General features: G+C 32.9%; 4 protein-coding genes across 4 annotated transcripts; 2 read left to right on the top strand and 2 right to left on the bottom strand.

The window, feature by feature from the left end:
• Positions 1–240, bottom strand: HELRODRAFT_83563 (hypothetical protein; the record flags this gene model as incomplete). Its single annotated transcript, XM_009023666.1, has 1 exon — positions 1–240. A coding segment is annotated over one exon (240 nt), but the record flags the coding sequence as incomplete, so codon positions are not given.
• Positions 241–11,795: 11,555 nt separating this feature from the next.
• Positions 11,796–20,196, top strand: HELRODRAFT_157392 (hypothetical protein; the record flags this gene model as incomplete). The annotated part of the gene is made up of 11 exons (XM_009023697.1): positions 11,796–11,807; positions 16,317–16,380; positions 16,481–16,564; positions 16,677–16,765; positions 17,091–17,311; positions 17,612–17,695; positions 18,018–18,164; positions 18,789–18,885; positions 19,015–19,178; positions 19,329–19,438; positions 19,547–20,196. The coding sequence occupies 11 exons, from the start codon at positions 11,796–11,798 to the stop codon at positions 20,194–20,196; spliced, it is 1,722 nt and encodes a 573-aa protein (XP_009021945.1).
• Positions 20,197–21,230: 1,034 nt separating this feature from the next.
• On the bottom strand, positions 21,231–22,884 carry HELRODRAFT_83547 (hypothetical protein; the record flags this gene model as incomplete). The annotated part of the gene is made up of 7 exons (XM_009023664.1): positions 21,231–21,483; positions 21,717–21,798; positions 21,962–22,058; positions 22,162–22,218; positions 22,299–22,394; positions 22,553–22,609; positions 22,684–22,884. Coding segments are annotated over 7 exons (843 nt in total), but the record flags the coding sequence as incomplete, so codon positions are not given.
• Positions 22,885–24,055: 1,171 nt separating this feature from the next.
• On the top strand, positions 24,056–25,249 carry HELRODRAFT_83430 (hypothetical protein; the record flags this gene model as incomplete). The annotated part of the gene is made up of 1 exon (XM_009023656.1): positions 24,056–25,249. The coding sequence occupies one exon, from the start codon at positions 24,056–24,058 to the stop codon at positions 25,247–25,249; it is 1,194 nt and encodes a 397-aa protein (XP_009021904.1).
• Between the last annotated feature and the right edge of the window lie 549 nt (positions 25,250–25,798).

Below are 25,798 nucleotides of genomic sequence, written 5' to 3'. Positions count from 1 at the left end.
TCAGTCATTGACAGCCTCACAGGCATCAATCCAATCCCCATAGACGTCAATTGCTTCGGAGAGAGCATTGATAGTTGTCTGGAAGTCTTCCTGGCAAACAGAACAACTGATGTATCCGGTCTTCCGTCTGTGATCCAGCTTTTCGTCGCACGGCTTCTCGTGATTGAAGAACGGGGAGTTGAAGACGACATCTAGCGGCTTGGTGTATTTTTTCTTCTGTGGCTTCCTTGATGACTTCTTGTGACGAACTTTTCTTGACTTTATTTTTCGCTAACTCCGGAACGCTGTTATCTTACGGTGATACCAACTCCTCCTCCTTATATACCATAAAACGGATAAACCACGTGATATCGTAAATACGTACAAAAAGTATTTACAAGCAAAGAATTAAAATACATAAATAGGATAAAATAATCTTTTTACAACTTGCTTTATTGTCTTTGTTTTAAACAATAAACTTTGCTTCATCTTTGTTTCATATTTTAATGACAATTACAATAATAATTTTAGTAATAATTATAATTAATAATAATTTTAATAATAGTAATTTTAATAATAATTGTTATTATTAATTATAATGTTAATGATAATATTAAACGATGACGTACTGTTACAGGGTTATCAAGGAGTAAAGAGCAGGCGTAACGGAGGGTACGTGTGTTACATATCACGGATGGCCATCAATGATCAGAGAGTGACTAATAAGGTGTGTTTGTTTGTGTGCGTGTGTGTGCGTATTTATATGTGCGTGTGTGCGTATGTGTGTGTGCATCCTTACTAAGAGGTTAGAAATATAAAACATCACACACAAACATCACACACACACACACACACACACAGCCTATTTAAATACGTGTTAATAAACTCAAAACATTTTATTATAAAAGAATCTCTTTGAAATTGAACTCGGTCACAGCAGCACAAAAAACAGACGCCTCTAACCGTTACACTGTAATATTCAAAATCACCATGCTCGTCATCATCATCATCTTTAACCATCGTCACCATCATCATCACCCTTTTTCCTTGACCTAGATATCAAAAGTCTATACAACATCCCTGTATGAGGTGACAGACCCGCCAAAAAATCTTACCAATGGCGTTGAAGAGTTAGTAGGTCAACGGGCTGCGGATAGTTGCAGCGACGCTGACGTCATATGGGTCCGGCCAATCAAAATCGAGTATTTTAATCCGGGTAGAGATATATTTTTAGTTATTTTTTACTTAATTTTTTGGTGACTTATTGATTTTTTTTGGATAAAATAACAATACTACAACTACTTCTACTGCTACAACTGCTACTACTACTACTACAACAACTACTACCTACTACTACAACTAATACTACTGCTTCTACTACTACTACTACTAATAATAAAATAATAACAATAGTAATAAATATTAAAAAATATTAACTCATTGAAACTTGTAACGAATACATATGTAGGCAGACGTCGTATTAATCTTTTCAATAAATATACACTGTCTCGTTTCGTTTGTTTTAATAATAATATTATTATTATTATTTACGAAATATAATAATAACAATAGATAGCAATAACAAGCTAAACAAACATATCTAATTGATTTCAATGCAATTAATACGTATTAATTGCATTGAAATCAATTAGATATGTATGTGTGTATGCATATATGTATGCCTGTGTGTGTGTGTGTGCATGTAAATATGAATGTATATGTTTATGTTTGTGTGTATATGTGTATGTTTGTGACGTCATCATCGTTATCATCATCATCACTCGACCGTCACCAGGAACTTCCTTTCCTAAGAACTGGACCACCCCAGAAGAAAACAACGACGACCCGATTGATAAGCTTCACTCGATGGCTAACTATGACGTCAGCAACAAGAAGAAGAACAACAACAACGACGACGGCGTGGAATTTCGTCGTTCTTTGCGCGAAAAACGCAACATACGATCGTGCAGGTCGAGCTGCTGCTGGCGCGTATGCTGCTGCGACGTGCACCACTTCGTCTGGGAGACCGCCGAGTACTTTGACTGCAGTCATGTTTGCACTGCCTGCTCACGCCGCTACCGTCCCATCATTGAAAGAGTTTGCTGATTGAGTGACTGGTTGGCTGGCTGGTTGGTTGAGTGATTGATTGAGTGATTGATTGAATGATTTAGTGAGTGATTTGTTGATAGATGATTGGATAGATTGATGAATGAATCAATCAATGAATGATTGAATAGATAGATGAATAATAAACTGTTTGATTCTATTAAACTGTTTGATTCTATTAAACTGTTTGAGTCTATTAAACATTTTAACTCGGATTCTATAATTGATAGGATGGTTACGTAGTCGGCTGATTGTTGAATGGCTGGCAAACGAGTGCACGAACAAATGCTGAACGAAGAATGAAACGAATTTATAGCACAAAACGTTCTTTCTCAAAATTTATAAAAAAAATATTTGAAAAATTTCAATAGTTATGTGTGCGTGCGTGGGTGTGCATTTGTGTGAGTAAACAAATATTCCATTCTCTTTTCCTTTCTAAAAATTAATTATGTTCAATATAAATTCATTTTCTATTTTCATTGTAATCTGGTGGTTTCTTTATAATTTATTCTTTTAAGTATAATTATATATTTAATAATAATATAATTATTATTTATTATGAAAATAAGAAGGTTTTTATATTTTCAAAAACATTTTTGACAATTTCAAAGCAGAAACTATCAAGATTATGAAGAAATGCTTCATTCATCTTCTCATCTATATAATTCATTTAAAACTAGATTTTATATCAATTGTGTGTTTATATTTTGTGTGTATATTTGTTTGTTGGTAATAGACCATAATTTTTACAATATTCTATAAATTCTACCGAATGTTTGGCGTTAATATGTTTGTAGTTCGTTTTTTCTATTTTTTTCACTAAAGTTTTTTGGTGAACGTTTAGTTTATTAAAATGCAAAATAAACTTATTTTCCGAATTCATGCTGCAAATAAGGCCATATTTCGATTCCGAATGAATCACCATCAGTGCGATTTAGTTTATATAGGGAAATATTCACTTTGTCAAAGTGAACTTAGATAGAAATTAGGTGTCAGGTTTCTTTATTGGCTGGTCATCTTTGTTGGTTTGCTTTTCTTCATCGATAGCATCATATTCTTCTTTGTCACTATTTACAATCCTAGTTTTTATTACTTCTTTGTTTTCATTGTTGATTAAGCGCCGTTGGGAGTGAGGTTGTCATTTTTTGTTGTATATTTATTTTTGGATTATTGAAGAAAAGGAAACCAACAAAGACTTCTATTCTTTTACTCTACTTGGTGGTATGTTTTTTCATCTTTATGTTTTATTTTATATTTTAATGTCAATAATAATAATAATTTTAATAATAACAATTATTATTAATTATAATGGTAGATCAATTACTCGGTCTTTGGCCAAACTAACTATTCGGTGTATGTGTAAAATATAGTTAAAATAATATTGGCAGTAATATCAATATGACATAACAATGCGATTTTAATATTTTCGGTAATTTAATGATGACGTTTCATTTGTTTGTTTGTTTTAAAATTAAAAAACAACAAAATTAACAAATGAACTAACTTTTATAAGCCAACGAAACTTGTTACTAATAAAATTGATGATAACAACAACAACAATAATAACAACAATAATAATAATAAACTCACAGTAATAATGACAATAAACAAACATTGCGAATACTTAAATAACAAAATTAATTGATAATGAAATTAATCACAGCAACAAAAAGACACTCGCACAGACATGCAAATGAACACCCTGAATTGATGACGATCATCGTCAAAGCCTACGCATTTATCATGGTCACCAACTTCATCTTCGTCGCCCTCAGTCCCCCAAGCGTCATGAGCCAGGGCTACAAAACGAGGAAAAAGCCAAAGGGGCCCAATGAAGATGGTTTGCTCTCTTCATTTTATGGTTTTTTCACGTCACCATCTGCGTCATTATCATTTTTATCTAAGTATCTATGTATCTGTGTAACTTTGTATCTATGTAACGCTTGTATCTACCTAACTTTGTATTCATGTATCTGTGTAACTTTGTATCTATGTAACGTTTGTATCTACCTAACTTCGTATCTATGTATCTGTGTAACTTTGTATCTATGTAACGTTGTATCTGCGTAACTTTGTATCTATGGATCTATGTAAAAATGAAGAAGTGAAGATTGATCACATCAACTTTCATTTGCGTCATCGCGATCTTCATCATTTTCATCCTTTTCCACCACTGGACGCATCCACACAACTCACAAGCAGCACACAACCACCGCAACCAGTGATCTTAAAGAACCATTTCATCGTAGTGGTAGACACGAGACCAGGGGTCATCTACCAAATTTCAATGTCCATGGACAGGAAAGTGACCATCAGCGTGCCCAATAAGATGAGCAGCACATGGGCCCTTAAAATGGAGCAATCGACGGGCCTTCTCTATTGGTTGACGGATGTCGATGGTGATAGCCAATATTTTACGTACACGGACATGAAGGATCCAGCGCATAATAAATCGATGAAGTACACCGGTTGGTTGGTTGTTGTTGTCGTTGCTAGCGCCGTAGCTGGCAAGCTGGGCGTTTTTAGTGTTGTTGTAGCAAGTTTGGTTGAGTTGAATTCATTTTTTTTTCACTTTTACACATTATTTTTTGAGCGTAAATATAGGCCAAGTTATATATACATATATATACACATACGCACACACACACACACACACACACACACACACACACACACACACACATATATATATATATATATATATATATATATATATGCGATTTGGCACAATAAATAATTTGTACATGTGTGAAGTGGACGACGAAGCCAGCCATCTTGCCTCCAGTCTTAGCATGACCTGAAACAACCATCGTCTTCATCACCACCCACATCCACACCATCACTATTCATCGTCCTCGCTCCAACTCTCATCACCATCTTCATCATCATCTTCCTCATCATCTTCATCACCATCTTCATCACTATCTTTCTCATCATCTTCATCACTATCTTCATCACCATCTTCATCACCATCTTTACCATCCATCAACCTGACACGTCGTAGGAGCGACTATAACGGACATCGAGATGGATTCGGAGCATCAGGTGATGTATTTGACGACCTTGAAAGGTCAGATAATAGCCTTCAACATGTCGGATGACTCGAAGACAAGTGTCATCATGCCAAAGAGGAAGAATATTAGCATCCAGACCGCCGTGCTAGATAAAGAGAGACAGTATGCTCTTTGTTTTTTTGCTACACTTGGTCTTGGATAGCTGCGGATTGAGTTGATTGATGTGTTTCATTCGTTGTCGTTTTTCACCTTTAATTTTGTGGTTGTATAAATAGTTTTTTATCTGCCGAATATATTATAATTACCAAAACTTTTTTGGAAATCATCTTGTAGAGTTCTATACTACGTTGAATGCTACGGGAATGGGATAACTCTCCTCAAATCATTCGACCTCATCATGAAAAAGGAAATTGAAAATATACACTACCTGCCATTATGTTTCAATTACCTTGATCTGGATCTCAGGAGTCAGTAGAGTTTTGGCGAATGCGATTGGCTAGTTGTTTTATTGGCAGAGTGTGATTGGCCGGATGGATTTTGTATGTTGGATGTGACTGACTGGTTGTTTAATTGCTTGAAGAAAATTGGTCGTTTAACTAAACAGTCATCAATATCACATCGCTAAAATCACAACTACTACACCAATGCCCCAACCACACCACAACAACCACATCACGATGACCACAACGACCACACCACAACAACCACAAAAGGTTATGAGTATTACGCGGCTTCAGATTACTACATATACAACGGCAATGCCGATATAGTTGACAGTTGGGAAGTTGTTTACAAACATTATGCCAAAATTACAGGCCTTTCCGTAGGCGCCAGGAGTGTCTATTTTGTCTGTAGCAATCAAAAGTTTGTTTAGTTGTCGTTGTTGGTGGTTGTTAGTGGCTGTGATCTTGCTGGTGGTGTTGCAGCAATCAATCATTCAACAAATCAATCAATTATTTAATCAACCAGCCAATCATTCAATCAAATAACTATTTAATCAGTCTATCAAACAATTAAACCGACCAATCAATTAAACAATTAACGGACCAATCAGTCAAACAATCAACCGATCAATCAATCAACTAACCAATCAGCGTTGTTTTCGGCGTGACGAAATTTAAACCCCAACTGCACGCTTTAACCGCCTTGAAGTTCGACCGGCCGAACAATCTTGTCGTCGTTGACGGTTCGAGTAATAATAATAATAATTATTATTATTATATTACATTCATAATAATTATTATGAATAATTATAATAATTATTATATTAAACAACTAACAAATTAACTATGACATAATTTTTCAGCAAAAGATGATAAAGGAAAAAAGCGCAGAGAAAAGAAAACCAGGCTCCGCACTCTCATGGGCAAAATTCTCAACCTTTTCACAGGTTTCAAAAGGTTCATTCCTAGTTCATCCACGGATGCCAAAAAGGTTCCATCTCAACAGCTAGTCTATTCGTCTTTAGCTATTATTGGTAGTTGTTATATCTCGCTATTTTAGAAAAACAAAACTATGTAGATAATATTTGTACGAACTATTTTAATTAATTAATTATAAATAATTTATTATGATAATATTAATAATAATAATATTATATTACAATATTTGACCATCAACATAATTTTTATATTGATAATTTTACTTAACTCTGATGTGAAGGATTTTTGTAAACTGCTTGGATGACGAAGGAAAAAATGATATGAGCATATGCCTGTTTTGTTTGAAAATCTTTAAAAACTCCCCAAAACCTCACAAAATATTAATCAAACTGCGTATTTTATAGTATATAATGTATTAATAAGTTATCACCGATAATGAAGCGATGATATAACAACAGGACCAACTGCTTTGAATACTTGGTTTAAAAATAACTCAATAAAATAAAGACAAAATAATTTAATAATCAAAGAAGCGTTTTTTTAGTAAGTTCAGAAGTCACTTTAGTAAATATTGTACATGAACCGAACGGACTGTTCTCATGATGTCAGAGATCTTCGATAATTGTAAACATAAATAAACATCGTTGGTTTCTGTGTGTCTAGGACAAACAAATTTATCTAAACTCAAGGCATCATTTAAGACAACAATTTATAAAACAGCGATTTAAATCAATCATATAAAGAACAAAAATTAAGATACATGCAAATATATGAAAAAATCGAAAAAAAAATTGATGCCTTACAAGCACTAAACAGCCCTAGCCAGGACCAACAACTCTCCAGTTACACTCTGCTCCAGCTATGCTTCAGTTAACGATTAAATAAATGAATAAAACTCCGAAATTATGTTTCGGACCCATCCATCCATCCAAACGTTTATCCTATATCCGATGCATCATCATCCTCATCACCATTCTTTGCACATCATTTGGTAGAAGTGGTGCTGCTGTTGAAGATGATGGAGACCAGCCACCCACGGCTAGAAAAGATAAGACTGGCGTCAGCTCAGATAGTATGTATTTCATTGTTGTTGGTACTGGTATTATAGGTACTGATGGCTGGTATGGAGTTGTAGAGTTTGAGCTGCTTAGGTGTGTCATGTGTAGGTATTTGTACACTAATAAAATTTAAAAAAAAGCACATTTTAGTGTTTTAGAAGTGGCGTTGTATCAATTTTAGGAGGAAAAATCAAACACTTTTTGGAAGTTAGTAGAGTTGTTAAGGATTAAAAAGAATTTGTTACCAACCCCGCTATTTCTCATTTCCATTATTTCACCTATTTGAGTTGTTTGTTAACTTACAGACGATGGCTCGATATGTTTTTTGGCACTGACAAATATTAATTCCACTTATTACCGAAAAATTTATTTTCAATTGAACACATAATTTCAAAAATATACATGTATGTATGTATATAAAGTATATGTATGTACATTTATTATAATGTCTGTAACTTTATAAAGATGTCGTGAAATAATATCCAGATATAAGTCCTGACAATTTCCTGGTAGTATCTGATAGCAGGGTCGGAATGTTTTTTATGCTCAGCTTAGCGATGGACGTGAAAGTTACTTTAAAAACCACAGCCAAAGACGCTGACGTGTTTGTGCTGAAGATAGAACCATCCACAAAGTTGGTTTTTTTACGTGTGTTTTGTATAATCTACGTTGTTGTATGTAGGCTGTGTTGGTTTCTAGGCGTTTGTATACTTGAATGGGATTGTATGTTTGTGTGAGTTTTGTATTTAAACAATTTATAATTTGTATTACTTTATGGTTTGCATTATGTTAATATCAAACAAAGTTAAAATCAAATATGATGAAAATGAATAAAACACGTCAAATAAATTATTTAAATTAAACCAATTGCGACCTTATTAAACAACAAGCATGACCTCAATAAATTCGAAAATCCCAAGGTTTCTCTACTGGGCAAACGATCCTGAAGATGGCAAGCCAAACAAGTTCAGTTGGCTTGACCTCTTTAATCTCACCAGCCAAAAGACATTTCAGTACGACAAAAGTAAGTTGTGTGTGTGTGAATGTGAGTGTGAATGTGTGGCAGTACCATCGTTCCTGGTAATATTATCTGCATTACATGAATTAGAAGCTGTACTAAAATAGCAGTAGTAACAGCGCGGTGAGTGAGTAATTCTAATGAGAAGTAATTGTAGTAGCAACAATAATATTAGTATTTATTATAACTAAAATAAATAATTGTAAAAAACCTAGTAAAAAAATTTCTAAATTCCTAGTAAAAGGTTACATTCAGGACCTTGAAATGTACAGCGAAAAAAGCATCATGTTCATCTCATCCAGTGAGGGCCAGGTTTTAGCGTACAACATGCAGGATGAAACCAAAACCGAAGTGATTGAAAACGAAAGGACTGGGACTATTGTATCGGCCATGAATTTGGACAAGGATAGATTGTTAGTTGGTTGGCTGGCTGGCTGTGTGTTTGTTGTGGTGAGTGTCGTGTGGTGTAGTTGTATTTTTCGATGATAAATTTATCGTTTGGTCGATCAACTTTTGATTGATTGATAAACTTATGTAGAGTTTGATTGCTGAATTGATACCAAATAAATGTTTCGTGAACCTATGGACAGAATAACTGGACAAATAGATTAATTGACAATTATATATATATATATATATATATATATATATATATACAAATACACCATCATTAACTTATCTAGATTGTTAACGTTAATGGAATGTTCAACGAACGGCTCCAAAATTCGTCATTATGATATGCTTGCGAGAAAATATCAGCCAGAATCTTTCCCACAAGCCGCCTGCTTAGACAAATTTGAAATAGATCCAAAAAGTTTGTTAAAAATCAATAGTTTAGTAAAGTTTATCAACGATTTCACACAAATGCTGCTACTATTAATGTTTGCTTATGCTGTATTTCATGTATTTAACATCACTACCACCATTATCTAAAAGAAAGTTTCGCGACTATCGTCACCACTATTTCCCTCGCCATCTTCACCGCCTTCTCCATCGCAATCTTTACCACTAACTTCATCACCATCTTAATCACTTGCCATCTAATCGCTTCACCAATGGAATGAATTCCCACCAACATATACCACAGATTTCATACTGTATGGGATAGACGGTGATTTCTACGTCAAGACGATGTCAGACAGCATGACGTACGAACCGCTTTTCTACAGATTCGACAGCGTATTCACCAGCATAGCTCTCGGCTTCTCCCACGTTTACTTCACATGCGAATATGATGAGTTAGCTTACTCTGATTGAAATATTTTTAGCAAATTTCGGTGACAAGGTGGTTTAGCGGTTGGTAAAAGAAGTTGGTTTTGTATTGCAGTTAGAATTGGGTTGGAATTCAAAGAGATTCTTGTTTATCATGGGGGAAAAGTTTGTTAATAGGATGTGTGCGTCCCAGTTAATGATTTAGTGTGATGTGATAGACCAGAGAAAATGAAACTATTTTACTTCAAATATTCCGGGTAAATTTTTAAATTTTATTTTAAAAACATGCAGTCAAATACGGCGAATTTCAAAGAAGTTTGGAATTTTTGAACCGGCGAAAGGATTCATCTTTGATGCACCGCATGCAGTCGCCATTTACCAAAGTACATTTTTTTTGGAAAAGTTATTACAAATGCGCTTATTTAATTAACTAATTCATCCAAAGACCAATGAAACAAACATTCGAACAACCAACCAATTAACCAACCAACCAGCCAATCATCAGCCGCCTCAATCAACCAACCAATAAACCAACCAACCAACCAGCAAACGATGGAGCCAAATCAGTTCGTAGATGTCGAAGACGAGGTAGCAAAAGGTGCCGAAGAGGAACATCAACTCACCTACAATCATCCGTCATTTCTTTTATTTTCGCGCTCATTTTGTCTATTTCCTTCTAAATTCACCTTTTTTTTATAAAACCAAAATGTCGTTAATTAATTTTAAATTGATAACGTTTATTTATCGTTTAGTAGATAGCTATCACAAACGAATTTCGTATATAAATAAATATCGGAATTTGAGTTTTACATAAGCTGTTAGAAATAAATTTTAAAAATGTCAACTTACAAGCAATGGATGAACTCTCAACTCTCCAGGCAAGTGTCATAGATTTATACAAAACTTGATCAAACATTTATCTACTTCGTCAACGTTAATTTGGCTGTTTTGCTTTCTTGGTGTATGTGTTCTGTCATCTACTATGTTTAAGACGGCGTTCAAGATAAATTTATTCATTAGATTTATTCTAAAAAAAAGTTACTTGTCATTAAGACAATAACATCCTAAAAATTCTAATCAATATATTGATTGGCTGGTTAAAATTAAGTCAAAAATATGCAAATTTTCTGGCTCAGATGAGTAATCCAACGAATCCAACCTTAGTTTACTAAGAAACTCCCGCGCAATTTCTTTCAAATGCCTTACACATCTGCCAACGACATACGTGAACATTCACATCATGATATATATATCGCATGTATCATGCCAATGTATGTGTAGAAACAGTATCGCTGTATATTTATAAGTATGTATATATGAATACATGTACGTATATTATATATATATATATATATATATATATATATATATATATATATATATATATATATATATGTTACACGTAGATATTGTCAATCATACTTATCTATTTAATGACATCACGTTCATTCATTGCTAAAAATAAGCCAATTAACGTCATAACTAAATGTCTAAATATTTATATAAATTAGTTACTTGCACGAATAAAGTAAAATATACTATATTACTTATTTATTTTGATTTAAGTTTAAAATTGATTAAAGTCTAAAAAATAATAGGAAATATACAATAGTAGGACTCACAGAGTAAAAGATTAAAAAGAGTAAGTTTGACGACCTGATTGATAATAATCTGGGCGTGACAGATGAGGTACGTAGGATGAATTTTCTCTTAAAAATTAAATCAAACGTCACATTTTATCATCTAATATTAAATTTTATTTCACTAATTCACTAATCATATTTATCTCCTTTTAAAAAATCAATTTGCGCTTTGTTAGCAGATCATTTTACTTGTTTAAAGTTGTTGATTGTTGAATGATCATTTTTTAGAACTAAAAGTTAATTTTATTTATATCATAATAATTTTATATTGAATTAAAATATTTTTAAATTGCCTGGGCAATTCCATGTCCGGTTATATATTTTTAAAAAACTTTCTAGATTAGTGGTACTCTGATTGAAAGAATTCAACTGAACAAACAACCATGCCAAAAACGGTTTACTTTTTTCTTCTTGCTTGTTGATGCAAAAAAAAAATGATTTTTAAAATTAAAGATTCTGTTAAATAAATATTAATACATTATTTACTGTTTTAAGAAACTTATTCAAATTAATTTTTCATTATTAAAACAATTTATTTTTTGTGTATTTATCTTTAAATCACTATCTGTTCAATAATTTTTAAAAGTCATTTAAGTAAAATGAAAAGAATTTGCTCTCAAACTGGCAATTGGCTGAATATTCACATATCCTTGATTGCATTATTTAATTAATATTAGTTGTATGACATTAATAACCCGACATTATTAATGAATTACATGATAATTATAACATTGTATAACGAAATACTAAAAGTATTTATTTCATAATCCAATTTAACAAAATATAAAATGTGAATGCAATTGTAATAGGAGGTACACGAAGGCCATCAAGAAACTATTGGCTCACAAATTTTAAACTGGTTTCGTAAGGATGACAGTGTAAATATAATAAAATATTTTACATTTATAATGTAATGTAACATTGTAACCTATATTACATCATGTGTTAAAATCGGGCTTATATATAAAGCCCTTGAAAAACAGATATAGACGTATATGTATATACATAATAGTGTATTATTTATAAAGGTTGTATGTTATTTAACATGTTGTTATACTGTGAATATTGTTGTAACATTGAATGTTACTTATAAAACACGTGTAGTTGTATTGTAACGGATATTTATATTTATTAGTAGTTAACAGTTTTTGAATTTATCTGTGTTGTGTAATACTTTCATTGGTTATATCTTTTTGTTTTTGTTTTCTTCCATTTTTTCTAACAAAAAGTTATTATTTAATAATTTGTTTATTTATTTTTTTATTTGTGATAATGTTTGCTAGTGTTTTGTTAATATTGCGTTATTGTATTACATACTTTAATAGTTTTATTTCTGTCAATGTTTGTTCTCATATATACTTAATTTTTAAAATTTTTTTGTGTTTAACATTATTTAAACCTTGTCTTTAATTTTATACTTATAATCTTATAATTTAGGGGAGAGAGAAAGAGAGAGTTATGCAGTTAATATCATGTAACATAGTAATTATTATTACAGTTGACTTTCTTTGTTTCATTAATTGATGTAACAATTATTATTATTATCATTACTATTATTATTATCATCATTATTATTATTATTACTTTTATTATTACTTTTATTATTATTATTTTTATTAGGATTACCTAAATAGGATGTTTCTTTCAATTGATTTATACCTGTCTAATTAATTCAAATTGCCTTTGTGTGTGTGTGTGTATGTGTGTGTGTGTGTGTGTGTGTGTGTGTGTGTGTGTGTGTGTGTGTGTGTGTGTGTGTGTGTCAAACACTGGATAAAACATTTTCTTCCTTTTCAGTTAATTCTTCCATTAAATGTACATACATAGGTAAGGCACATCACATTTCTTGTACAGTACATTCAACCATTTTTCATTGGCAGATGTAAAAAAAACTTTAAAATTAAAAATTATATAAACGACATTGAAATTTTTATAATAATAATAATAGTAATAATAATAATAAATAATAATAATAATAATAAACTTTTTACTGATAAATTTATAAATAAAATGTTGATGACTACATTGTAGATATATTCATGTTGATAGAAGAGGATCTGTTTTATGCTAACTCTGCTGTATGTCAATCAAAATTATAAAATATATATATACACAAACACACACACAAAAAAACAAACACACACACACAAAGAAACAAACACAGAACCGCACATAAGCAAACATATTTTATGTTTCTTAATTTGTCTATATTTACACACTTGTCTACCAGCATAACCAAAAATCTGAAAAATTGAAACCAACCACTTGACTACAGATCACACACACATCTATGCCGCACGCACACACAAACATACACTACATTACACATATACACACCAGCATACACACACATCAGCGCGCACACGCACAGAACTTAGTTACCATGGGAACTGTTTGCCTTTCATTATTTGGTAGAATTAAATTCAACTAGTAAAGTATTTGCATGTAGGGATGTATGTTTTGTTTGTGTTGTGACATGCTGGTGAATGAACTTATGTGGTTAGGGGAGTGTGTGTGAGTAAGCGAGTGAGTGAGTGAGTAAACGTGTGAGTGAGTGTGGGAACGAGTGAGAGAACGATTGATTGAGTGAGTAAGATGAGATAAGTAATTAAGGTTATAGTGATATAATAAGTTTGGTAAATTTTAATTTAAAAATTTCAACAACCAAAAATTTCTTAAATTAAAGCAGATAGGAAATACATGTGCACTCACTCATGCGCGCACACGCACGCACGCACGCATGGACGTGACACGCAAGACTTGCACACATTATTTCATTAAACATCACATCAGTTTTCACATCAGTTTATCTTAAATAAAGGCCTTAAATTTTTGGGAGTAGAGTTAATTTATCCTCCATTCATCCTTCCATTCAGTCATTTATTCATTCATATGATTGAATTTACTGCTAATTATACTCACCTCGAATTAACTGATAAGATTAAGCTGCTATAGTCTAAGGAAACATTTATATAGCCACACACACGCACACACACACACGCAGACATACACGCACAAACCAAAACGTTTCATACTCAAACACACATACACAGGTACATAAATTACTTATACTTATATACATCCAACAACAAGTCATATGATAGATGTGCATCCAAGTTTTACATTACACATCTGTCTGTCCATCTTTGCTTCTTCTTTTTTCTTTCATTTTATTTCATAATTTTATTATTTTTATATAATTATGTTTATTATTAATGTTATAACAAACATTACTTTTGTTTTCGAGGTGAAAATAATAATAATAATTGTTATCGTTGCTATTAATAGGTGACATGTTGGAGATTCCTAGAATGATATTGATGTAGTATTTTGTTTTGCCATCTTTTTTATTATTATTATTGTTATTGCTACATACATAAACATATACACGCATACATGCAGGCGCACACACACACGTACTTAGTATTAAAATATACATGTGGGATTGTATTAATCACCCGCTATTTTCATCAGCCAATCATATTTGTTGTGGGATTGCATTAATCACCCGCTATTTTTATCAGCCAATCGTATTTGTTGGATTCAATTCAAAATTTCACATTGTTTACCTTATCATTAGCACTGGCTTTGTTTTATGTACTCTTGTCATTATTACATGGTGTTATATATATGTACATGCATACACGTACGTACATACATACACACACACACACATGCACACATACACACATACACGCATACACACATATACATACATACATGCATACATGCAAACGTTTGCTAATAAAAAATAGTTTATAGCGATTTTTTTATTCATTAGAAAATAGTTTATAACTATATATAACTACATAAAAACATAAATAAAAACGAACAAACATACAAACGAACACACATACATACCTAAGCTAATTTACATTAAAATTCATTAAATTTCAACCATAGCCTTCGAGCACAGGCATGATAAATTTATCAACATATTTTTGCCTGTGTTTTTGCTGGGGCATGACGTTATCGTTCCGTATTTTAGGATTATTTAAAATATTTTTTTTAAATTTTTGTGATTGATTGGTTGATTGATTGATTGATGGATTGATTTGCTGATTGAATGATTAATTGATTGAATTGAGCTGATATAAACATGAATGATACACACACATAAATGCAAACGCACGCACGCACACAATCAATCACACATACATACATACAAACGCATACACACATACACAAACAAACACACAAACACACGCGCACACATGCACAATATAGACCTTATGACTTTCTCTCTTATCACAATTTTCTTTGTTTATGAACATCCAAATAAATGTATGTATGTAATTTGATCAATTTGCTCTGTTATACTGTTACTGTAGTATAACATAATGTACTGCTATGTAAACTTGTAATATATATGCGTGTGTGCGTGTGTGTGCGTGCGTGTGTGTGTAACATAAAAATTTGTGGCTGTTAAGTTTACATGATATTTTTATGTTAATTTTAATTTAATATTTGATCTTAGAAGCATGTTATTACAATTATATAACATAAATTAAAGGCAAATAAATCGCAAATCTATATTTATTTTTTTAATTTATACATTGTATAATCATTTATGTGTTAGGTTACTGTTAACAAATCTCTCTCTCCCTCTCTTTCTCTTTCTCTCTCTTTGTGTGTGTGCGTGTGTGTGTGTTTGTGAGTGTGTGTTTGCCTGACTAAGTTGATAATAATTCAGTTTGCTAAGTTGTTTTAAAATGTTTCATTGATTTGAAATCGTTAACATGCTGTAGTGTTTGGCAGTTTTGTTGTGGCTAACATAATGATAAAAATGGTTGTAACACGACGGTGGTGATGAATGAGTGAATGAATGCATAAATAAATGAACGAATGAATTAATGAATGAGTGAATGAATGAAATAATGAATGAATGAATGAATATTTAATAGGTCAACATGAGAGTGCTGACAATGGATGCAGACCTGGAGTTTGCAGTCCAACCAAGTACCACTGGTCAGTAAACGGAGATCATTTTTATAACTTATCATATCATCAGCATAATTAGTTAATTAATTAATTATTGATTGATTAATTAATTAATTCATCGAAACAGGTAAGCAACTGTTTGACCAGGTAGTAAAGACCATAGGTCTGAGAGAGATTTGGTTTTTTGGTCTGCAGTTCACCGATACCAAAGGTATACTAACGTACAAATAATTATTCAATAATTATGATTATAATTATTATATAATAATTATTTTCTATAAAAATAATGGCGATAATGATGAAGTTGATTTTGTTGGTTTTAGGTTATACAGCCTGGATGAAGTTGAACAAAAAAGTTTTAAGTCAGGACGTTAAGAAGGAGACTCCTCTTCAGTTTAAATTCAGAGCCAAAGTATGCTTCTCTCCGTCTGACTGTTTGTCTGTCTGAATGTTTTTGTTTGTTGGTTTGTTTGTCTTCTTGTCTCTTCGTCCATCTGTTCCTCTGACTAATTGAACAGTAATTAATTCATGCATATGTAAAAGATTTGGGAGTGTATTTTGGTTTTGATTTCATAAGGCTGGCTCTCTCTATGTATGACTTTTTTATTCAATGTTATACAGAAATGAAGTTTTTGAGTTAATACAATGATCAATAAACTGACACACGAATCATCGTTGATGACGTCATTTTTCCTCCCCCTCTTCACCACCACCACCACCACCACCACCCCCACCAGTTCTATCCGGAGGACGTATCGGAGGAGTTGATCCAGGAAGTAACTCAGAGGATGTTCTTCTTGCAGGTGAAGGAGGCTATCCTGAACGATGAAATCTACTGTCCCCCGGAAACGGCTGTGCTCCTGGCCTCGTTTGCAGTCCAGGCCAAATATGGAGATTGCACCCAGGAGCATAAGAAGGATCCGGATTTTCTGGCGAATGATAGGCTGCTTCCTCAGAGGTGGGTCTGTGGGTGGTTTGTGCGTGTTTGTGTGTTTGTATCTCTGTGGGTGTTCGTTTGTCCGTCTGTGCTCGTGTCTCTCTGTGTGTGTGTGTGTTTGTGAGTAATTATTTTGAATGTTGGAGGTTAAGAATAAGGTTTTATCATCTTCCTCGTTATTACTAATGTCTTCATTATTACTATAATCTTTATCACCCTCATCTGCATTATCATCATCTCTATCACCACCATTATTATTTTCATCATCATCACCATCGTCATCATCATCATCTTCGTCATCATCGCCATCACCTTCGTCAGAGTATTCGACCAGCACAGTCTGACGAAACCACAGTGGATTGAAAAGGTTGTCGGCTGGTACTCCGAGCATGTTGGCACTATGAGGTTCATCATGATGACGGTGATGATGATGATGATGATGATGATGTTATTAATGGTGACGTCCTATTGTTGTTGTTTTTCTTTCTTCTCCTTCTTTGCTTCTTAAATTCTTGTCTGATGTTTTTATAATGAGATGACGATTACTAATGAATGAATAATTTAAGATAAGTTAGGTTAGAGACATTGGAGCCAGTTAGTTAGAACCATTTATCATATAAGCTTTCTCCTCCTGTATTACAGATGTGCAATCATGAAAAACTCTACATGCACCTATCCTTTAGATTGGATGAATCGTAATGTTTATCACTTACTACTTACTACACAGGGATGATGCAATGGTTGAATACTTGAAGATAGCTCAAGACCTCGAGATGTACGGCGTCAACTACTTCGACATCAAAAATAAGAAGGGCACTAATCTATGGCTGGGTGTCGACGCACTGGGGCTCAATATCTACGAAAAAGAAGATAAGTTAGTAATCAGTGATGTACTACTCTGTCTGTTTTGTAAGCGAATGTGTGCGTGTGTGTGTGTTTATGAAAGAGAGAGAGGAGAGAGAGAGAGAGGGAGAGAATGTGTTTGTGTTTGACAGTGTAAATGACGCGTAATTTATGCAAATGAAATATTTTTAAAAAATTTTGAAAAATGTCTTTAAATGACATTTATGAGTGCCTTTAAAATAACTTAACTTGGCATATTTTTAGACTGATTTTATGGCTCGTAAAATTAGGCAAAAACTTTTATACATATATTAAAAATTAAATGCTTCAGAATAAAATCAATCATAAATACTTTTTTTTCTTGATGTTGAAAATATTTTAAACTCATCATCACGCCTTTAAAACAACACGCACTGTACAGCTCACTCACAACACAACACACACACACATATGAAATGAACAAATATTACAGTACAACACACACACACACACACACACACACACACACACACACACACACACACACACACACACACTAACATGCAACAACATAACGACACCTCACATCACAATGTATGCTAGATTTTCTTAGTATGTCTACGTAATCTGTCAATCCTATCATAGAATATTAATTAAAAATGAAACTTATCTACAGGTTGACGCCAAAAATTGGATTTCCTTGGAGTGAGATAAGAAATATTTCATTCAGTGATAAGAAGTTTATTATAAAACCCATTGATAAGAAGGCTCCCGTATGTTTTGTTGTGTTAACTTTGTTGTGGTTTGATTGTATTGGTTGTTGTCGTCGGTGGCTTGTTGCGTTTCAGAAAATGCAAAACATTGTAAAGTTTGAAACTATCTCAATTTTAACATGGTCACAGGATTTTATCTTCTTTGCTGAGCGTTTGAGAATCAACAAAAGAATCCTGGCGCTATGCATGGGCAATCATGAGCTGTACATGCGTAGGAGGAAGCCCGACTCCATTGAAGTGCAACAGATGAAGAACCAAGCTATGGAAGAAAAAGAGGCCAAGAAACAAGAGAGGTTTGTTTTTCTGTTTTCTATTTTTGTTTGTCTATGTTTGTTCATCTGCCCACGTTTGCTAACAAGGGAATACATAGCCAAACATTTTCTATTTTCTATTGTTGTGGTGAGCTGATTTCCGCATTATTTTGATATTGTAAATATTTGCAGAGCTCTCTTGGAGAAAGAAAGGAAGGGAAAGGAGTATGCAGAGAAGCAGAAGCATGATCTCGAGTTGAGACTTCAAGCATTTGAATCCGAGTTCGAAAAAGCAAAAAGAGGTACATTTATCACATATTTGAGTTCTGTATTAGCACTAAGTTTTTAGCTTTCGTCTAATAATTCAATTTATTATTAATTTTCAACCACATTTGTATCAACCAACACAGAGTTGGAAAAGTCGCAAGAAATGGCAAATGAATTAGAAGATCGAATGAGGCAAGCAGAAGAGGAAAGGAAGGAACTTGAGGCAGCTAGGTTGAGAGCAGAAGAAGCCAGGAGAGCTGCTGAGGCGGCTGCTCATCTCGAGAAAGAGGAACGAGAAAAAAAAGAACAAGAAGCTGCACGTGCTCAGGCGGAAATGGAGGAGAGGATGAGGGAGGCAAAGGAAAAAGAAGAAGAAGCTCGAAGGTTGCAAGAGGAACTGAGACGAACTCAGGAGGAGATGGAAGAGAAACAAAGAGCCCTGCACGAAGCTATCAATACTCCTAAAGTGCTTCACGTATCTGAACATGATGACGACGATGATTCTGACAGAGGAATCAAATCCAGATTTGGAAATCGTGACCTGGAAGTGTTTGAAGGCCAGAATGTACCTCGTCCAGAAGAGAGCAGAATCACTGAAACTGAGAAAAATCAGCCACTGAGCTCGCAGTTGAAGCAGCTGAAGGGAGAGTTGGCAGCTGCAAAAATGACGACCACCCAAATTGACATCCTCCATGAACAGAATCAGTCGCAGGGTCGAGACAAGTACAAGACGCTGAAGCAGATCAGACAGGGTAACACCAAGCAACGCGTTGATATGTTCGAAGCCATGTAGTGCCTCTGGTGGCCAGCTGTGTTGTACTGTGCTGCAGCTCTGTCTAGCTGGAGTGAAATGAAATATTAGTGCTGCGAGTTACTTCATTGCCACCAAGTTTCCATAATTCACATTTATATATTTTGTATGTGACGCGTGCGTGCGTGCGTGCGTGCGAGTAAGGCATGTTGCAAGTGTTCCTCATTTATTTTTGTTTTATTAATTTATCAACATATTTTAATGAAATATTTTTATCCTGTTTTATAGAAACAAATTATTTTAATTGAAAACGTAATCATCAAATGATCTGATTATCATCTAATGTACGTGCTCTTTATGGCATGCTCTTTTGTCTGTCCTAATTAACTTCAACATATACTTGAAAGTAAATTGACTTATAATTTACATTAAGTTCTCGCTTGTATGTTCAGAGATAATTCATGTTATTTATTTTGTTCATCTTTAAGGTGCTCTCATTCTCATTAGGCAAATACAAATTTAAAAATTGTCGTAATTCTGTTCAGGCAACAAATCTTTACAAAATGTAACTTTCACCTTTTGTAACCTTACGTAATGTGAACTTTACATATGGTAACCCTTACATGATATAACATTTGAAAAGTTCATGTGCCTTATAAATGCAGTCAATTTTTCTAAAAGTTGCAAAATGGTTTAAATATAGACAATGTACTCAGCGTGATTTATAATTCGGATCGTTTCGTTTACCAATCTGATGCAAGTTAAGATTGTAATTGTAACGTTTTAATTGAAATCAAAATAAATTGTTCTTCTTCGTCTAACATTTTGGAATTAACCTGTCATTTTTTAACTTAACATGTCATTTCTTACTGTGTTATCTCCGTTTCCTCTAATTGATGGTCGCAAGTTAACCACGACATGTTATGTCAGTTGTTTGTTCTTTTATGAACTTTTTTGATATTTAAAATTATTTTTATGGCTGCAAATGACTTGATTATAACAAAATTGCTTTTATTTGTTTTTATCTGTTTTTAAATAAAAAAAAATAAATCAACAAAAATCAAATGAAATATTAGCTACGAATTATGTAATGAATCAGATAAGCGATGTTGTTTATCTCTCAGCAGATTCATGTCCAAATTCACTTTACCTAACTTACAATCTCTGAAATCTTTGATGAATATCTGCGATGCCCTCTCATAATTTGGCCTGTAGACGTATTCGCCTTGGTCATTTATTTTCATCACTAGGTTGAACTTCTTGCAAAGTAGAGTGAGAAGTATGTAAATATCGTCGGCTGGTTCATTGATGTCGTACAGGCTTACGTATCTGCGGTGGGATAGTTAAGTGTTGTTAATACGAGTAATGTATCAATTTTAATAGTTTTATCAAGGTTAACGTGTTCTTTATGAACTGAATCTAATTTTAGTTAAAATTATAAGAGTTGTGATAAGTAATTACGCATTCTACTGATATATCGTTTCGTTGTTATTAATTGGAATAAAAAATTGTAAAGTTCGATTTTGTAACGTTACAGATGTAAGAAAGGGATACATACGTACCCAAACATTTCCTGCAAGTTTAACGTGAAGAGCAAGTAGTCTGCCATGTTCACTATATCAAACTGTTTATCTGGGATTGTGGCTGTGAAGTTATTAAATGGAAAATAGATTTACAGATGGAATAAAATAAAAACTTACGCTTTTTTTCCATTAAAATACTTTTAAATATTCATGTATTATACTTTGTTGTAATTTAAACATGCTACAGCAAAAGATCCTTTCAAAGAAATTTGAAAGAAACGAACCACAGAGGGCCAGCTTCATAGCTACATCCATATCAGTGACAGATGGTGACATAATGCCAGGAGTGTCGTATATATATATCTTTGGACTATTAGATACCTATGAGAATATTAAAAATGATATTAAGGATGAATGAAAGTATATCTCATTTGGTGGTAGGTGGCTGGATGCTTTTGTGATATGAGATTTCCTTGCCTAGTACCTTTATCTTCTCCATGACGGTTCTTGTAATGCCTGGTTTCGCTCCAACTGATGCCGCCTTGCCACCTTCAATAATGATGAAAAAAATAAAGTAGGGCATGGTTAGGTTGAGGAGAAATGGTCAAATGGAAAAACAACAATGCCTTTTTTCAAATGAACGTTCCTCAGTGAGTTAATTAGAGATGATTTCCCAACATTTGGAATGCCGATGACCAATACATTGTAGTCTTGTGTCTGTAAAATTTACATTGTCAACATTTTTGTCAAATATTTTTAAGAATAAGATGCTATAAAACTTTCAATATTAAAATTGAATCCACTCTATATAAACTGTTTAATAATGTTTTATCATAATAATCAAAAAAAAAAAGCTAACAGAAAAGTCAACTGACTTCATTTCTATGATATCGGTTGCTTGTTTTCATTATATTTGTAATGCATGGTAACAGCTAAGAAAAATAATTTTTATTTTAAATTAAATAATTCAAAAAATAATTTTATGCACTAACTAATTATTATTCACCTCAGTTTTTATTGTACTATCTAAGTCATTCTTACAACACGAGTGTAAAACAGCCTGTAGATTAGGATTCTCTAACTTCAAAACTCTTTCAAACAGTGGGATGTCTTCCTTATTGATCAGATCAACCTTGTTTAAAAGCAGTATGTGTGGTCTTACCATTAATGTTTCTGAAAACTTCTGATTCCGGCCAGATAATGGAATGTATGTTTTAAGTTAAGTTAAATAATTGTGGATATACATACATAGAGTGGAAATAATTTTGAAATGATATGTCAGTAAAATAAATGATGATGAATATTATTTTTTGATTAAAACTTGAAATAATTTTAATGAAAACATCTTGTTTCTCCTAACTAAATTGAATGTCAATTGTATCTCAAATGCTTTAGTGAAGAAAACCTATTAATGTTTATTAACTTCTCATTTGTTTAATTTATTTATTCATAAAGCTCTAGAACCCAAGTTTTGATATCATGATAGATAGAAGTGATAAAATGATTTAACATTAAAAATGAAATTATAAGGATATCCTTGCATCGTGGACCTCGATGATGCAGTCAACCTCTTTCAATTTTCTCTGCATTTTTACCATTCCTAATTTTTAAAAAAATAATTACTGATATAAAATAAAAAAAATAAATAGTACAAAAAAAATTGTTATTAAGATCAAAAAAACATGTCAATATTTATTAAAATTATTAATTAAAGTAATTAAACATATTATAAAATAAAGTCATAATAAAAATAAAGTTTATGACATAAAAAACTCATGCATGTGCAAGCAAGTACCATTGTTTGCGTTATTATTACGATATTAATATTTTTAGCATCAAACCTCTGGCCATATGCATTGGAAAAACATTGGGCAGGTTAGCTGAATGGACAAATACACTACGAAATTTAGTACAAACATTCGACATTTCGTTTGATCAAGGCTGAGACTTTTTTCGTTTTGTTGTTAAAACTTAAATTCAGTTTTAGTATTGTTGAAAAGTTAATCTAACAGAAAGTAAAGCGTTGCATGCTTATACTTAGAATACCTATACTTGCCTCGCACAATTTTAAAGTCTGGTCTCACCCTTTAGTTTCCACAAACAATAATTTATTTATTGTAAAAAATGTTGCCACAACCTGACTCTGAAGTAAGCCATGTAAAGTTACTGGCTGCTCCTGTTTCGTGAGTAGCATTTCTATTTTTAGAAGCGTGGGTTTTCCACTTATTAATGCCAGTACATATCCATAGTTGGTCATATTATGTTATTGTGTATGACTAATATATTAAGTATTAACTAGTTAATTGATTGACAGTTCACGTGTAGCTTGTACGTTATGGCATGGTTAATCTGAATTTTAAATTTTACTTTCATTGAAAATGACGAACTCTGAATTAAACTGGAACGATATACCACTCGATGTATTGGAAATAATTTTTACAAATCTGAGTCAGGGAGACAGGTTCAGGGCATCCCTTGTTAGCAAGAACTGGTGCTACGTATTCAACAACTCAACAGATTTGTGGAAGAACTTTCGTTTCAGTTTTTTAGATGAAGACAAGTTAGAAAATCAATTGAAAGGCTTGGAAGTTGTTGGAAGACTTATTCGTAATCTTCATATTGACGTCCAACCTAAAGTGGCAGCTTGTAGGGAGTCGGCTGTAAATGTAATTAATTATTTTGCTCAGCAGGGCAAACGACAAATCAGGGTGCTTAGAATACGGTTTCTTGGCAATAACCCACTACTATATTCAGGAAATGAGTTCAATAGAGCTTTGCTTAATTATTTTTCATTGCCAAAAAATGTTGAAAAAATGCAAAGCCACTTACGCGAAGTTGATTTGAGCAAACTGAACATCAACATTGATGGAGAACTGCTTACTGCTCTGTCAAAAAATCATAGCAACACACTTCAAAAATTGTATATTCATAACTGCGTTCTGGTAGAAACTATCACACCAGATCACATGAAAATTGTCGCCTCCAGATGTCACCAGCTGACTCATCTCGGTCTCCATGGATACAGCATTGATGATGACGTCGTGTCTGCCCTCATTTCACCAGCTGATCGCAAAAAGTTGGAAAGGTTGATTATTTTCTGCAGAAGAGACCAGAAATATGTTGATCGAATCAGTTCAACTGCATGGGCAAGTTTAGTAGCACATTCTCCAAATTTAAGGGTTTGTCTGGGTTTTGACAACACATGCCCTCTGGACGCCGTAGCAAAGGTAATGAGGCCTGAAATACCTGTTAGTGAATTATTCTTGGAAACTTATACAGATTTAATTAAAGAAATCCGCCTAGCCATCAAACATTACAAGAACACGTTAACAAAGATTTCAATATGTTGTCCACCTCAGCATGATGATGCCCTTGATGTCGAATTGGTCAATCTTGCTACAAACTGTACTCTCTTATCATCTCTGCATGTCTTTTGCGTCGTAAGCAGGTGTGCCATTGAAGAAATTTTAAGACTGAAACCAATTCTGGTAGAAAGAAAGTCATACACGTTGGAGTATTCTACAAAACCTGGTCCTTGGGAACCTGGCAATGATTATACACTTACCCTCTAAAAGATAGGAAGACAAAGGAATTAATGAACAATAGATACAATTTTACCATGTCCTTTGAACTGCATTCATTGATTGCCTGTGCAAATTTTTATATCTTGAGGCTGTAATAAATTAATAGTTTTATATCATGTGATGTGACGATATGCCTCTACTTTCTACATTTATACTCTTTCAAATTAAACAATTTCTTGCAGATTTTCAAATTCATTTACATGCATTAAGACTGAAAATGAATTATGTAGCAAAATAAATTTGAAGAAAATTTCAGCAGTAAGTTTTCTTCATACATGCTTATTTATATATTTACAATTATTCATTCAAGTTTATGCCAACCTATTGAGTCTGTTCAAGTACATTGAAACAGGTTACAATACAACAAACACCATTGATCTCATCATTTTAGCCACAAATTAGCAACAAATTTAGCACATTTTTATTATAATACAAAACAGTGTAAAAACATGACAATAGTGTTTAAGATATACGCCATTGACAAATGATATAGATATGTTCAACATATTTTATAACTATTAAATTGGCAATTATTCA

This window comes from Helobdella robusta (genome assembly GCF_000326865.2).
Source record: "Helobdella robusta unplaced genomic scaffold HELROscaffold_37, whole genome shotgun sequence".
NCBI classification, from domain to species: domain Eukaryota; kingdom Metazoa; phylum Annelida; class Clitellata; order Rhynchobdellida; family Glossiphoniidae; genus Helobdella; species Helobdella robusta.
The sequence above is the reverse complement of the archived record's forward strand: the minus strand, read 5'-3'. Positions and strand labels throughout refer to the sequence as shown.